The following is a 16,434-nucleotide window of genomic DNA, read 5'->3' as shown; positions in this document are numbered from 1 at the left end:
ATTTAAAGCACCTCAAATGCATTTTTCAACGTCTCCTTGAGGGTGGTCTATTACTTAATTTGAGAAAGACAAACTCTTGTAACCACCGGTGAGATTCCTGGAACACTTGATTGCCACTGAAGGCATCCCATTAAACCCAGTCAAAGTATAAGCGATTTCGGGCTTCCCGCTTCCAATTTGACAAGGTTCTTGGACATGTTAAATATCTACCATCGTTTCTTGCCCAAGGCCGCCCACTATCAATGGATCCCTAACGCCTACTCGTTTGAGCCGAAGACCAAAGACCCCTGCCTGATTGCGTGGCTCTCATAGTCTGTCCAAGCGTTTGAGATCATCAAGCAACAGTTAGTAGAAGCTACACTTCTGGCAATCTCTCAGCAAGATGCACCACTAGCCGCATTCGTCGATGCTTCAGATATCGCCATAGGTACTGCCCTTCATCAAAAAGTGAAACCAATCTGGCAGCCCTTGAACTTCTTTTCCAAGCAGCTTAACAACGGAACATCAGCACTTACGATCGTGAGTTGTTAGCCGAGTACCTAGTCATTAAATATTTCTAGTATTCCTTTGAAAACAGGCAGTTTTCAAGCAACTCGCAACTCAACTTTTGGAAAACCTCTCCTGGACTGCATGCATTCAATTTCTTATGGGAAAAACTGCAGCTCGTGCCTGCAAGCTCTGTCTCGCCAGAGAGATGAGTTGTTCGATACAAACACGAAGGACGGCCCAATTCTGAGCAACGGTGTCAGCTTCGGTAAAGCACAGACACCTCGTCAAAGATGAGAGAGATGAGAGAGAATAGCGATGGCGTGCTAACGTTCGATATGATCAAGGTTCGATCCGGATAAATCTTCTAAGAATATTTTCCCCTCGTATGAGCATGGAATCTCCTGACGTATCGTACAACAAATGTATCCTCTCCTCCTCATTCTGGATACGTCTCCCATCTTCCTTTTTGAAATAAACAAAGGATATTGCCCTTTTTTGGCTATAGTCTTGTATAACTTAAATGCTGCTATGATTTCTTTAATTCCTATACACAATTTCCTGAAGCTGCTTCGTTTTGATTCTTGGATCACGTTACTATATGCCCTTCGTTTTCATACCTCGGCTAGTTCCTGATTTGTTTCGTCTATTTGAAGAGTGTTTGGACCTCTGTTCTCATTCTTGCTAGGTTTATATTCCACCAGGGTACATCCGTTGATGACGCGACTGCCTTAGCCGAACAGCTGTCCTTGTATACGCCAATGACGGTCGCGCTGAGGCCTTCTACCACTATCTCCAATTTAATTCATTCTGCCCATTTCCAGATGAGTCATGCTATTGCACAAGTACCTTAGAAGTTCAAATCTCTTCTCCTGGGATTCCTTACTACTCTTTTGGTTTATAAAGGTTATGTACGCTGCTGATAGAAGTTGATCACGTCTGCTTGCTCTCCGAGGTTTAGCTAGCGTAAGTTGTTCAGTTAACGATTGAACCCTTCATTGGGATTCGCTTTTTCGAGGAAGCTTCTCATTTCAAAAAAGTATCTCCGCAATTATAATTACGCTGTTCATATATTCGTCTGAGTGATCTCAGGCACTCAGACGTCCTCGTCTCAATCTTCAGAACTTGTTTTTATATTTTTTTTTTGGGGTTTTTAAGGTTGAGTTTCACCGTGGTATTTTTCTATCTTAAATGTACTGAGAGAGCAGCTGTTTTTGTAAACTTTTCATATGCTAACAAAAATCTGGGTTGTTTTCTCAATATCCATAATGGACTTAATATGAATCACACGGATCGTTACTCGGGCGATTAATACAAAGCTCAATTTATCTTCCATCATTTTGAAATAAAGAAATTGAGCGTAAATGCCCCTACAAAATCTATGACTCGCTATACCAGAGATCTTCTTTTTCTTGTCCCGCTTAGAAGCGGGATAGGCTCATCATAATCGGTTGCATCATTTTGTTTTGTCAAAGGCCCGATCTGGATGCAGTCGCAAGGCTTTCAAATCACCATGCAGCATGTCAAACCGCCGTTGTTTCGGCCGACCTTTTGGTCGCTTACCATCGACTTCGATGTTCAGACGAATCTTGGGTAGAGAATTCTCGTTTGCATGAATTACATGACCATACCATCAAAAACGCCACTCCCGAAATCCGAAACTGAGTTCATTACACAAATTCAAGATTTGTAAATCTGTTCACACCGAATAGTCCAACAGTTTAAATGTTCGCACGCTTATGTTAGAAATTCCAAAATGAACACAGCGAATGTCAACATTACACCATCCTATTATCTTCACATCTTTGCTCTTGGCGACGGCCTGGTCTGATTATGCTTCAGGTTAAAGTTGCATAATTCGGCAAGTCCTCACACGACAGTAGTGCCCGCTGAAAACCCTCTTCGGCCAAGAGTATGTAGGGCCGGACAGGAAGCAGGACGCCGGTCACCGGAAACCGACAAAGAAGCAAAGGTCCACTGGTGTCCTGCTCAAGAGCCAGTACCAGAAGGCCATGCATACTGTACGGTACTGTTGACGAGCGGGATGAAAAAGACGTCGCTAAATACCAGGCGATTGTTGAGGAATACAACAGCAAACGCCTGGCAGACGAGCAGAAGGCGAAACTCTGAAACGCAATCGATCTTAAGAAGAGGTCTAGCAAGATCACAAACAGAGTGGGCAAGAGCTCGGACGCTAAGCAACATCTGGAGAAAAGTACGCAGCAACAGCCAGCCGACGAGCCACGAACTGTGAAACCCTTCAGCAATGTGGCCAGGAGCCACTTACGTGTGGCGCTGCCGGATGGTAATTCCGCTAGGGGCAAACTAGCGCCGGAGATATGGACCAGTGTTGAGACCAGACTGTCGAAGGTGGTCCTTGAGCATCGCCTCGACGCCGAAGACAAACACAGAGGATCCATCCCCTACTTTAATTCCTCACAGAGGATTCCACGTTATGGCTTGCGAGGACCAATTCTCCAGGGACTTTCTCGGTTCGTGCGTCGCTAAGATCGACGACGTCTGGGAGGACGTAAAGCTCAATGTTATCCCCTACGACGAGATTCTCAGTAGACCGGTCGCTCGCATCTGGTTGCCGAAGATTCGCGTGGATAAGGACAAGCTCGTCCAATCGCTCCACCTTCAAAAGCCCAGGATTGCCATGGACGACTGTGTTGTAATCAAGGAACCATCAAAGGGCTACTAAGCAAATATTTTAATTTATTCCAGAGCACAGGAGACGCTGATCAGGACAGATCTAGAGCATGTATCCTCTCGAAGAAGAGTCTGCACGTTTTTCTGTGTCCGGATCTGAGTTCCGGTGACCTACTCGTGGTCAAACTGGAGCACGCAGGGGCAGAGAATGTATATATTTCCTCGGCTTACATGGCTCACGACCAATCAGCTCTGCCAGAAGAACTAGAACATTTGACGAACACCATAGCAATAAAGAAGGCCAACAGGTTGATAGGCTACAACGCCAATGGAAGGCATACGCTTTGGGGCAGCTCAGAAATCAACGAGAGAGGTGAGTCGTTCTTTAATTTTATTACTACTTCAAACCTATCGGTGTGTAGCAGGGGCAGTATACGAATCTTGGATTTCCTCAGCTCGGAAAACTGTGACGATTGGGAGGAGGTCCCCGATATCACCCTAATAACCGACAATGGTATTCTTAGGGTGGAGACCTGGAAAGTGTCTGACCAGAGATCCTTCTCAGATCACAGGAGAATTGACTGGAGAAAGTTTGGTGAAGTAATTAAGAACAAACTACCCGGTGCGCAAATTGGCAAGATTGGCATGACAGACGAACTGGAGTCAAAGTCTCGTGCCCTACTAATTACAACAAGAAGACACTGCCACCGTGATGGATTGACGACCTCTCCAGCCTCAGGAAGCTGACCAGGGAAATCTTCAACATCTGCTACAGACATAAATGGTGGCAGCCATACAAGGACTGCCTGAAGTAGTACAAGTCGGCCATGAAGACCACCAACAGGCGAAGCCCTACGACCACAGTAACATCCTTGACGAAGTGCCTCAGCTAGAGTCAGGCTACGTTACGGACACTGGAGCAACCATTCTTTGGGGACCTCAGATAGATTTATAGCTGCAGGGTGAGAGAGCTGCTTTCCTTCGTGAACGCTATGGGCTGGCTCCGAAAATCGGAGCAAGCTGGACTCGACCTCCCTGCTCTCATGATGACAGTTACGGTCTTGGGAGTTTGTCGGATCAAAACAACGCACCGCAGCCAACCCACCTACCTTGCTATTGGCATATTAGATTGGATTGGATCGATGCCTTCGTAGAGGCAGAGCAACAAAGTCTTATTTCCCTGTTGATTCGATATGATTAACTTGATCGTGGTTTCCCCTAGTTTTCCCATCAACAGCCAATGGTCTTCAGACGAGGTACATAAATGTGCAGCATTTGATCCGAAGAATGGAAACCTGGAAACCACTAAAATCCAAAAAGAAGATCAATCCTCGCCTGAAGACGTTATAGATAATTCTAACATTGCATAGCAGACTTTCATTTCAATTTCATTGACGGCTCATTATCCCCATTGTTCATTGACATTGAGAACGTTTCCCTCGTTTATTGCAAACTCTAGAAAAAGACACTTGAATTACTTCTCTTTATAAAATTTGCATTTTTATTTTTTAGTATCGATTTAAAATATATATAATAACTTCATAGGCTTCTTGAGATATTTTTGTTACCAAATTGTTGCATATCTAATAGCAGGATACGATTAAAATTTTCGCTATAAGATTCACTGCTTTCAGTGAAGCTTGCATTAGATCAAGAGGGGATGAACACGATTCTCTGGTGCAACTAATAAACAAAAAACCATTAATATTTTGCTTTTAAATAAAATAAAAATCTTTACTAAGGCAAAAGAATATCATAACAATATACATATATGTAGATCACACGCACCGTCCTATCTTCGCATATTACAAAGGTTTCAGGGTGCTCTTTCTGGTTATTAACACTAAAATATTTTTTAAAATACTTTCAATAGTTTACTCGAATAATTTTTATATATAATTTCCTTTTATCTATACTAAATTTACAAATCTAAGATGCTCAATTTTCCTTTGATGCAAAATGATATTCAACAATCCCAGTGCAGGTTGTACTACTTACAACCCTACATCATACTTTGAACGAGGAATGTGAAATTCACTGATTAACCATAACAGTTGCCTCCCTCCGAGCTCACAGTCGATCTGTTGAACATCATTCGGCTCGACTCCTTGTTGTACAATTAGTCGTTTCAGATACTGGACCCCACCGTGACATTCATCTCTGTTTCGGGGAAACGAGAATGAATCGCTTCAAAAACATTTTGCCGGCAATATCGTCGAATATTTCATACCACAGACAGTTAATAGCAAGAAGATTGGGACAAAAATAAATAACACTTAGCGCAAAAAACAAGAAATAACCAATTTGCCAGCAAACCAGCGCTAGATTATGATGAACTAGGAGCCGAATTTTTCTGTCGTAGTAATTCATCTATCTGCGCTTTGTACATCTCCTTCACGTCTTGCAGGTCTAGTTCAAGTTCTTGGGTTTCTTCAACTTTCTCGCCGTACATCTGTAAGAGCGCGTCGTATTGCCGTTGAAGCTCAGAAAATTCTTTTTCCAAGTCTTCGTGCATTGCGAGTTTTTCTTTGATCTGTAAGAGGAAAGAATAGAAGGTCATCTTCCTGGAAATAAATATTTCCACTGCACAACGTGTATACGCGCACTTTTGTCTAATACTCACATTTTCTAATTCCATTGTTAAGTTTGATATCTCCGCACTCAGGACAGTCCGCTCTGACTGCAACCGCGAAAGTTCCCACTGCAGTTGACTAACTTCTCCATCGCGTTGCTTCAACGTTGCTTGTAAGGTTTCAAACATCGAAGCACTATGTCCCATTTGACTAAAGCCACTGCTCATTCCGTACACGGAACCACTCATATGTCGTCCCGAATTCGATATGCAATCTAAGTCGTCCTGTTTACCAACACAGAAGACAACGAGCGTTTAATGGAAGTTGAAATTACTGCAAAAATGTTCGACACTCACCATTTGCCAAGCCGAGCTGCCTAACGATTCGGCTATGGAATTCCGCCCAATACTCAAAGTGGGCGACGCCGAATTGGTACCGGCATCCTGATCCCGATGAGACGTATCTGCTGCTTCCAGGGTATTCGATTCTTGTGATATATCGTTGCGAGGGGAACGCTCTGATAATTCTTTAAGGCGAAGTTCACGTTCGTTGGCGATGCTTTTCTCTAGTGATTTACATTTTTCACGGAGCTCACTAACTTCTTGTGTTGCTTCTTCTAGTTGAGTTGTTAGTCGTTCGATTTGTCTGTAAGAATGGAGAGAAGATTTCCGTTAACATGGAGATTATAGGAATATGTTAAAAATAAGGCAAAATGTAGTGAAGTGGGTAGCTTCAATCTGAATGGCTGGAAGACAACAGTATCTAAGAGGGTTTATCAAGGAGAAACTGGACTTAGGGATATAAGCGACGGGTCTGACTTGGTGATTGGATCGGGCTCTCGTAGCTTCAGTTTAGTCGACCTGAAACGAACCTCTTTATCATCCGCTCCTATTTTGATATCATAACCCAAAGAGCAGAAAAAACATCATATCGTTCCTTGTTGGATTAAAGATTCCTCGAGAAGTTGCTACGATAAGTAAACGGGACTATGCCTCGGGTTGCAGATTACCACAGTATCCTCGCTCGAAGCGACGAAATCTCCATCAACACCAAAGAATATGTATGACTTGAGGTCATCGCGGAAATTAGTGGCCAAGAGCTGTCCTAGGTAGAGACACAGCACCGCACTACAATGCGGACAGCAGGTTTAGCACTCACCGAATCACTCTTCTCCACAATCAAGCTAAAATCCTTGCTAAGGTTTAGTGCGAAAAATATGTATAGTATTTTCGGAAATGAATCAACTGCATAGACCGGTCATTCCCAGGTTCTACACATCGCCAGCAACTTCGGGAGTTCTAGCCCAAATCAATGATTAAATTGAGTTTCGATGTCGTGTGTGAAGCATTGTGATGCAATGGCGACTGCCACAAGATTGTATTGTTGGTGTGAGCGAATGAAGAGATCCATTCAGAAGATTCACTTGCAACTTTGCCCCGAATCGTTGAGCCAAGACATTGCTAGACTAACTCAGATTAACGTTAGTAATTGAAATTCTATTAGCACCAAAAAAAACTTTACTGTCGTATGCAGTCAACGATAAGGCGAAAGTTGCTCTAGAAGTGTTCAGAATGCAACCTAAGTGAAGAACAAGTGGACATTTTGAAGACCACTTACGAACTCCAACAGAGCGTCCAAAAAAAAAAGTTTTCGGCAACGAAAGCAAAGAGTAATAGGACGGGCCTTAGGAAGTGCTCGTCTGGCACATATATGGTTGCCATTTACCCCTTGGTGGGATATAACGCGGCAACCAAATCTAGATTCCATCGCTCGCGATTGCTCGAAATATGTTTTAGCTCCCTCAGGATTTTACGAGACGCCTGCACTCCTTCTCTACCCACTCGTCAGCCACTTTGGGAAAATGAAATCGGCTGCATGGTGTAGCCAGTAATGCAATTATTCTTCTTCTTTTTCTTCAGCCTTTGTCCCGTTCACAAGCGGGGTCGGCTCGTGACTCAATCCGATCATCATGTTTGTAATGACATTCTATGCATTTTCTTGGTCGACCTGTCGCGGGGCCTGTCACCAAGAGAGATCAGGTAGGATTTAGCATAGTAGAATAACTCCAACTATACTCTATTTAGCCAGTAATGCAATTATTGCCACTCCTTAATGAGAGAGAGACCTATCCACTGCCATTTCCGCCTTCCGATTACATCGCATACGTGTGCCAGGCTTATGCACCAACTTCTTCGTTTGTATTAGCATCAGGACAGCATATTCTGATGATACGAGCATCTTCAATTATAACCGCTGGGAGAGTATCTAAAAAGCCCCGCTTGATTGCCATCTGAGGCAAAAGAAATGAGTTGTGGGTGTGATCCCCGACAAACTCGTCGGCCACCTTGGGATAGCGGATTCCACTGCATGGCGTAGCTAACAACAGCCCCTTCCTCACATTTCCGCCTTCTGATCACTACGTCCCCGAATAATTGGCCTGTGCACCGACTAATTCCTTCGCTCGAATTTCTATCAGGCCAGCAAACCAGAAATCAACGAGAGAGATGAGTCATTCTTTGATTTTATTATTAGTTCAAACCTATCGGTGTCTAACAGGGGCAGTACACCAACCTTCCATTTCTCCAGCTCGGAGAACTGTGACGGTTGAGAGGAGGTCCTTGATATCACCCCAATAAGCGACAATGGGATTCTTAGGGTGGAGGACTGGAGAGTGTCTGACCAGAGATCCTTCTCTGATCACAGTTGGATACTTTTCAGTCTAGATCTCGCCGGAGAGGTGTCCAAACCCTTCAGAGACCCTAGGAGGATCGACTGGAGAAAGTTGGGTCAAATAATTAAGAATAAACTCTCTCTCTGGTAAAATTAGCACGACAGACGAACTTGAGTTAAAGGTCGGGGCTCTGGAAAAGGCATTCGATACCGCCTTTGAAGTCGCATGCCCTACTAAGTACAGCAAAAAGACACTGCCGCCGTGATGGAATGAAGATCTCTCCAGCTTCAGGAAGCTGACCAGAGAAATCTTCAACATCTGCTATAGATATAAATATTAGCAACCATACAAGGATTGCCTGAAGAAGTACAAGTCGGCCATCAGGACCGCCAAGAGGAGATTAAACATAGAGCTGAGGGTTAGGAGGGCCTGTATAGCCTTCTATGCCTGCAAGTGAACCTTTGCAAAGAAATGGGGTCTCCGGTCGAGGATGGTTCTCTGGATGTACACCGCTTTAGTGCGTCCGATCCTAACGTACTGCTCTATTGTATGGTGAGCGAAAAATACAATAGGATGAAGCTTAATAGAATTCAAAGAACCGCGTGTGCAGGTGCTACTGGGGCTCTGCAGTCCTGCCCGGCAGATGCTCTCAATGTACTCCTGTATCTCCTCCCCCTAGACCTCCACAGCGTGCAGTGCCGTCAGACTACGTGAGTCCGGATGCTGGGCAGCGAAGTCCTATGGCCACAGCAATATTCTAGACGAAGTACCTCGGGAAATCTGGACATTCCCCACGGACTATGCCACACGCAAGCCGTATGGTCTCCCAGGTTTCGCCAGTGTATTCCAAGCGGAAATACTAGCGATATTGGAAGTCTGTCGATGGCTGGAGCGAGATTCGAGCCTCAAATGTAACATAGCCATTCTGACCGACAGCCAAGCGCCCATCAGGGCCTTGTACTCAGCGACGACATCTTCCAGGCTGGTGGGGCAGTGCAGAGACGCGCTGAACCGTCTGAGCGGCACGCTCAAGGTCACCCTCCTCTGGGTTCCCGAGCATAGGAACATAGAGGCGAATGAGCGGGCTGACGGATTGGCTTGGTGAATACAGTCGATGTTTCGTTGGCGGCTGTCAGAAACGCAGTCTATTCGCACTACCTAGCAACCGCGGATTTTAGACGGCGAAAGCTTACTAGCTGTGCCAAGTCAAGGAAAATTTGGCCCGCTTATAACAAGATTACGGCGATCTGCACGGGGCATTGGCTCATAGGGTACTATGCCGCCAGGCTTGGCACACCCTACAATTCGCATTGCCGAAGCTGCGGAGAAGGAAGGGAAACTCTAGAGTCAGGCTACGGACTCTGGGTAAACCATTCTTTGGGGACCTCAGAGAGATTTATAGCTGCAGGGTGGGAGAGCTGCTTTTCTTCGTGAATGCCACGGACTGGCTCTGGAGATCCGAGCCGGCTAGACTCTGCCTCCCTGCTCTCATAACAGCCGTCACGGTCTTAAGAGTTTGTGGCATCAAAATGGGACACTACAGTGCTAATTGGACTCCTCGGAGCGGCCAACCTCTCTACCTACCCCATTCCCAATGGGAACTTAAATCGTTTGCTTAATAGCTGCATTTACAAACGCGTTTATCTCATAGTGAACGTCGTCGGCTCTGTCATTCAAAATTACACTAGAAAAAGCAATTACCTTTTGTAATCAGTCGCTTTCAACTTGAAATCCAACTCTGCCTGCTGCAACAAGCTACTCGTCTGCTCAGATTTCAACAGCGCAGTCGACAGCCTGTCCTCGAGGCTCTTTATCCTGGAATTTAGTAACGTTTGCTGTTCATTGGACGTCTCTTCCACATTTTCCAACAATTTCAATTTGTTTTGCGCCTCATCTGAAGGACACCAAAAAATATTAAATGCAAACGGAATATTCTCAGAAATTTGGTTGAGCCTAACAAACCTAATCGACTAAGTAGCAACCGCTCTTGCTTTTCCCAATTATTAGTTCGTGTGGTCAGCGTCGTCTGTAAGGCGTCAAGCTGTCGCACCAACGGAATTGTGGCCAAACTGACTTCCTGCGTCAGTTCTTCGGCCCGAAGTTCGGCTGCTTCTAGTCGTCTCAACAAGTCAGCGTTATCCTGTCGCAGTTTCTGTTCACGCATTGAATTTCCCGTCTCGGCTATTCGGAGTTTTTCACGAAGATCGTCCAGTTGCGATCGAATTTCATCGTTCTGGGTTTGAGTGAGTTTTTTCTCCGACTCGAGATTTGCAAGAGCCTCTGTTTTTCTTGTGAGTTCCGAGTGAGCTTGTTGCTTGTCTGAGAGCTCCTTTTTGGCAGCATCAAAGCTTACTTGGAGCGTATCAAGCCGCGATGTTAAGTCCTCGATTTGGCTCTTCATTGATTGGTTTTCTTTCTCTAGTTTCCGTTTTTCCGAGGAAAGCTTGTGCACGGCCTCGATTTGCGAGCGTTCGACTTCATCCTTGGCGGTCAGAGACTTTTTCAGGCGTTCGACTTCCTCGTTGAGCTCCTCGATTTGCTCACGATTTCGCTTCAACTGAGTATCGCTTTCCTTTTCTTTGGCGCGTAACTTCTTTATGATATTTGAATGCTGTAGGACTTGTTTGGACAACTTCTCACCTTCCGTCCGAAGCTCTTCGATCATGAAATCCTTTTCGCTGACGACTTTATCCAGATTGTCTTTGGGGATTTTCGTGGAAAGCTCATTTCGAGCTGCTTTGAGCTGATCACGGAGGGCATCACGCTCGCGGATACTCATTTGAAACTTTTTCTCGAGTGCTGAGAGGCGTTGCGTGTACTCCTCAGCGTCCAAGTGATCGTTTCGTTTCTGTTTCGCGTCCAGCATTGCTTGGTACTCAGCGTTTTTCTCGTGCAGTTGAGCATTTTCCCGGCCAAGTTCCATCAGTCGGATTTCACGGGCTTCTATGACTTCATTGAGTTCGGTTATTCTGCGAAGAAGTTTGTCCGTTTCGGAATGGCTACTGAGTTGCGAGTCGTCGGATTGGATTGAAACCTCGGAAAGTTCCCGATTGTGGCCCTTTTTCGAGGATTTGCATTCAGGCAGGAGCCCCTTTTTGCAAGTGCTAGATTGCGTTTTCAGTGGACTCGAGCGATATGCGCTGTTCGTACTGCTCGAGTCCCCGTTTGGGTTTGATATTATCTCGATATCGGATGAGGTAGCAGTTTCGACTTCATCGGCAGAGGTGTGACCAGAGTTCGGACCAGAATTGGGTTTTGCGTGTTCTTTGTCCTCGGCAGTGGTGTCAGGTATTTGCACGTCTTCGAAACTTTGTGTGGAGTCCGAGAGGAGCGTCTGAGATTCAATGAAGCTGTCGTCGGCACTCTGCACCGAGCTTTGCTTCACGATAACGACGCTACTGTCCTGCAAAGTCATCGAAGAATCGCAGGAATCCGTTTCCATCTTTAAGTTGACATCCTTGCTCACTGGTTCGGATGTAGTTGCAGTCACTGAAGTTTTGCTAGGAGGCATGGTGACCACAGTGATCGGCACCACTGTGTCATCCATGACCGTGCTAAACGACATGGAGTCGTCGTCATCGTCCAGAATTTCGTCGGTCGTTAAAATTTCAACACTATCCGGGGACTTGGCCGATTCACTGCTGTTGGGGGTGGTGAGGATTTCGACAGATTCAGAATTGTACACAGTCACGGACGGTGATGTCACCACCGAGCCAGAACAAGGAGTTGCCGGGGACGAGAGAACCTCCACCGAATCCGAGTTGGAGGCAACCGAGGGTCGCTTGTTTTCCGACGCTCCCGCAAATCCACTTTTCGGTGGCGTCGTAACCATTTCACTTGCTTTCGGGTTGTCGAAGAACGATCCGGTGAACGAGCCCCAAAGGGCCGGATTGCTCGTCGGCCACAGCGGCTGCAACGGAGTGGTGGGCTCCGTCTTGCTTTTGGTCTCTGGCGGCGACGAGGACATCATTTCATCGTCTTGGATATCCAGGGCTTTGTCGATTTGCTTTTGCGCCTCCTTAAGGGCGTTTTTCGCCAAGCTCGCGAGTCCTGTAGTGTCGAACCAGCTCATTTTGGCGGAGGTGCAGTGCGGGTGCCTCGCTCCTTCGAATCAACGATCCAAACGTTTACCCGGCTCTGTGACGTCATGCAGGCGCTGACCGTTTACTATACTACCGGAATCGGACACTGAACTTGCGGATGCTCACAATTTACAACGAACAGGACGGGAAGATGCCCCGCAGGCGAGTGATAAAAGTATGTCACGATGACGTCTCAACACCGAACTACCTGCACCGTTTCTAGAAATTCTCTCCTCGTACCCTCCTCAACGAGATGCTCTTATCGCTGGGAGCGTAAATCAATCACCGTTTCCGTATGTTCGATATTCAGTTGCTGCCCTTATCAATTTTACGAGCAATTTACTGCAATTAGTGTAAATATTTTGCACGGCAGGAACAAGATGCTTTGCACTGAAAAGACCTGCAATTCCAGAAGCTTGCAACTCTCTTCTTAAGATTTCCGGAACTAAGCAATCACGAGAAACTTAAAACAATCGACAACGAGCGAAATTTATACGAGAAACTCGCGAAAAATGCATTTTGTTACGATCTCACCGTCAACACGTCAAACCAATCAGAATTTTCTTCCTTTGCATTCCATCAGCAAGGGTGCGTTCAATGGCTCTGTTTTGTCAGCTTATCAGACGTCACAGTGACAGTAGGGGGCCTGACGTGGGAGCTTTCGCGGTTTGGCGACTTTTTCTTGTTGTTGGCCAATGTTTACGTTTCCCCGGACAACGTTGATAAGGTCCGACTCGAGTCGTCCCTCGGCGTATCTTTTCATCTTCATCTCATCCAAGGGCCGCTCTGGACCACTTCTCATTGGCTGAATGACAATTTTACTTCAATTCGTGATTTCTTTGCCTTTTCTCATTTCTTCTGTTATTTTTTCGGTAAAATGCGTTGTTTTGGTGTTTTTAGTTGGTTCGGGAGCTTTTTTGAAAGCACCAGCCATGCTGATATGTAACTCTGTAAAGATGTGCGGCATAGCTCCAGTGGCGCAATTGGTTAGCGCACGGTACTTATAGACAGTAACTGTGAGAGCAATGCCGGGGTTGTGAGTTCGAGCCTCACCTGGAGCAGATTTTTTTTTAAATGTGGTTTGTGTAATTCCAACCATTTTTATTGCAATCAGAAGCGTTTTAACATTTTTCCAGTTATTTTAGTAAACAAAACAGTCATGGGTGGGTGAAAAATAAATTCTGAAAGAACGTATTATGCCGAATGGCGTTTTATTAGAATCTATCCTTCTGCGGCGCATAAGAAAGGAGCACGCTTGAAAATTTGGTATGGCACCCTTGACGAGGCAGACCCTGCCTAAGATAGAGCGATGGAGTGGGTCAGGACGCCAGACAGCTTTTAGGGATATCGAATTGGTGGACCTCGGCGCAAAACCGGGATGTCTGGAGTTCCTTATTAAGGCAGGCCTAGACCGGATACCGGTTGTTGCGCCGTTGATGATGATGATGGCACTTGCGGAACTATTGACTTATTTTTTATCCTTGCGGCAATTGAGTCCCGATTCTACTTCCATAGAGTGAATACCGGTACCGGAATAGTGTTTGGAATCAATTTTGAAAAATTAAAAAATATCGTTTTCGATAGCCAAAGGTCGTGGTGTGAGAGCCTATCCGAGGCGTTGATGACTTTTCGAAATTTGCAGGTTGCTAGCCCATTAATTCCTATCTCTCGCCTTTTACGACAAGCAGGGAAGACTTTGAGTGAACTCTTAAGCCCCAGCCCACAGGACCGATGACATCCCCGTTGAACTCATCAAATCAGGCAGTCCTTGGACAATGAAAGCAATCCATGATTTGCTTCTCTCAATCTGAAGTCAAGAACAGCTTCCCCGACAATGGTAAAAATGTGTAACCGGAAAAAAGGTGTCAAAAAGTTATAGGGGCCTCTCACTGTTTCGCACGTCCTACAAAATCTTGACGAAATACTGAAGTAAGGAATTAGGCTGTACGCCGATAAGACGATTGGCGAACATGAAGCATGTTTCGACTGGAAGATCAGCAGTTGACCAACTATTTCCGGTTAAACAAGTGCTAAATAAATGCTGGGACTTCAACATTGACGTCCATCAAATATTTGTGGGCTTCATGCAGGCAGTATTGACGGAAATGCACTACACAAAGTAATGCATGACTTGAGAATTCTGGTAAGCCTTACCAGAATGGCAAAGTCCCACTCAACAGTACATGTCAAAATCAATAATAGCCTGACAGTTGCGTCTGAGACAAACGTCGGGCTAAAGCAAGGAGATGGACTGGCACCTCTACTTGTAATGACTTAATGGTTGGTCGATGGTTTAAAGGCCAAGAGAGAGCTTTCCCCTCTTGTTGTATTCCCAGGTCCTATGCATCTCCAGCAACTCCGGGAATTCAATTCATCATGATAAGATTGTATCGCGACTTTCTGCTGATATGTCGCTACTCTAACTACAATCACTTATGTATTGTGGTGCAGTTACGGCTGCCAGATTGCACGGTCAGAAGATTCGCTTTCGTGTTATTGGCTTGAGTGACCGAAGAGATCCACCATGGAAAATTTGTCTGGAACGTCGGCGTGACTCACTAAGGCAAGACATTGCTAGACTGATCCAGATCAACACTGGCAATGCCAGCAGACAGGTGAGAAATAAAGTGGAGAGTGTTTACCGGAACTAGGCCATTCCCAGTGAGACACCCGTAGTTGAAATTCTGAACACACTAAAACAGAAAATTTCTGCCATATGCAGTCGGTTACGACGGTATGGCGAAAGTCAGAATTTCCGCCCTTCCTCATTGCGGGGATTACCTACCTTATCCCTAAGAAGGACACGGTGCAGGACCCCGCAAACACACCGACAGACCGATTACTTCCTTATCAACCCTATACAAATTCATAACGTCCATTATTAGTAGAAGGGTCAATATGAACCTCGAGATCAACAACATTCTGTCCGAGGAGCAGAAGGGCTGCCGAGTTGGGTCAAGGGATTGCAAAGAGCAACTCATTATCGACTTAGTAGTTGTACGACAAGCAATTAGAGGCCAAAGAAACCTCTTTAATTGTTATATCGATTATGCCAAGGCTTTCGATAACGTCCCGCATACTTGGCTAATCGATGCCCTAAATCTGTATCGCATTAATCCGAAACTAATAAAGTTTTTGGCGACAGTCATGGAAGGGGAATACCACCTTATCAGTGCGTACATCTTGGAGTGCTAATACCTCAGAGCCCATCCGTATATGGAGGGGCATCTTTCAGGGGGATTCGTTGAATTCCCTTTGGTTTTGTATGGCACTGAACCACCTTTCATGGCTAGTGGATGATGCTAGAGGGCATGGTTTCGCAATAAAGTATGGCCTACATGTTAAGTGCGAACTGACACACTTGATTTACTTAGACGACATCAAGCTGTATGCTGGTACTGACGACCATCTTAGAAGTTTGTTGCGAATTGTAAAAATGTTCAGCCGTGATATTCAGATGGATGGAAGTGTCATCCAAACTGCCGTGGAGTGGATGAACTGGCCTCGTGACACCGGAGGTAGGGGCATGGTTAACGTGGCGGCACAACATCATCACCAAGTCGACTCGCGGTTTTACGATGAGGTCCACCAATTCGATATCAATAAAAGTTGTCTGGGGTCCTGACCTACGCCATCGCTCCATCTCAGGCAGGGTCTGCCTCGTCTTCTTTTTGTACCATAGATAGTGCCCTTATAGACTTTGTCCACCGCAACCTGTTGAGCCGCATTTTATCAACAACCAGACGGTCGTGGTATCGCTCATAGATTTCATCGTTATGTAGGCTACGGAATAGTTCCATCCTCACGTAGGGGTCCAAAAATTCTTCGGAGGATTCTTCTCTCGAACGCGGCCAAGAGTTCGCAAAGTTTCTTATTAAGAAACTGAGAGTCTATATTGGCCCCTCTATATATTCTGACATTCATCAAGGCTGAGAGGTGGCGGTGTTCATTAAACACGTGGTCAATTTGG

General features: G+C 45.5%; 1 protein-coding gene and 1 non-coding gene across 2 annotated transcripts; one reads left to right on the top strand and one right to left on the bottom strand.

The window, feature by feature from the left end:
* Positions 1–4,642: 4,642 nt before the first annotated feature.
* Positions 4,643–13,029, bottom strand: LOC119657026 (TATA element modulatory factor). Its single transcript, XM_038063776.1, has 5 exons — positions 10,345–13,029; positions 10,084–10,276; positions 6,068–6,356; positions 5,762–5,995; positions 4,643–5,671 (listed from the first exon to the last, which is right to left on the bottom strand). Exons 1-5 carry the CDS (start codon positions 12,452–12,454, stop codon positions 5,465–5,467), a joined length of 3,033 nt encoding a protein of 1,010 aa, XP_037919704.1. The 5' UTR covers positions 12,455–13,029; the 3' UTR covers positions 4,643–5,464.
* A 403-nt stretch (positions 13,030–13,432) lies between these two features.
* On the top strand, positions 13,433–13,525 carry Trnai-uau. Its single transcript is given in 2 exon segments — positions 13,433–13,470; positions 13,490–13,525. It is a non-coding gene; the product is annotated as a tRNA-Ile (tRNA).
* Positions 13,526–16,434: the final 2,909 nt, after the last annotated feature.

Source organism: Hermetia illucens, chromosome 5 (assembly GCF_905115235.1).
Source record: "Hermetia illucens chromosome 5, iHerIll2.2.curated.20191125, whole genome shotgun sequence".
NCBI classification, from domain to species: Eukaryota; Metazoa; Arthropoda; class Insecta; order Diptera; family Stratiomyidae; genus Hermetia; species Hermetia illucens.
This window is presented reverse-complemented; position numbering and strand designations above follow the sequence as displayed.

Bases quoted from the DNA above. Each gene is read 5' to 3' on its own strand.
- LOC119657026 (XM_038063776.1), bottom strand. From the start codon at position 12,454: ATGAGCTGGTTCGACACTACAGGACTCGCGAGCTTGGCGAAAAACGCC. The intron at 6,357-10,083 runs GTAATTGCTTTT...CCATTCTTACAG, and splicing joins AAAGCGACTGATTACAAAAG to ACAAATCGAACGACTAACAA. The intron at 5,996-6,067 runs GTGAGTGTCGAA...GTTGGTAAACAG, and splicing joins GCAGCTCGGCTTGGCAAATG to GACGACTTAGATTGCATATC.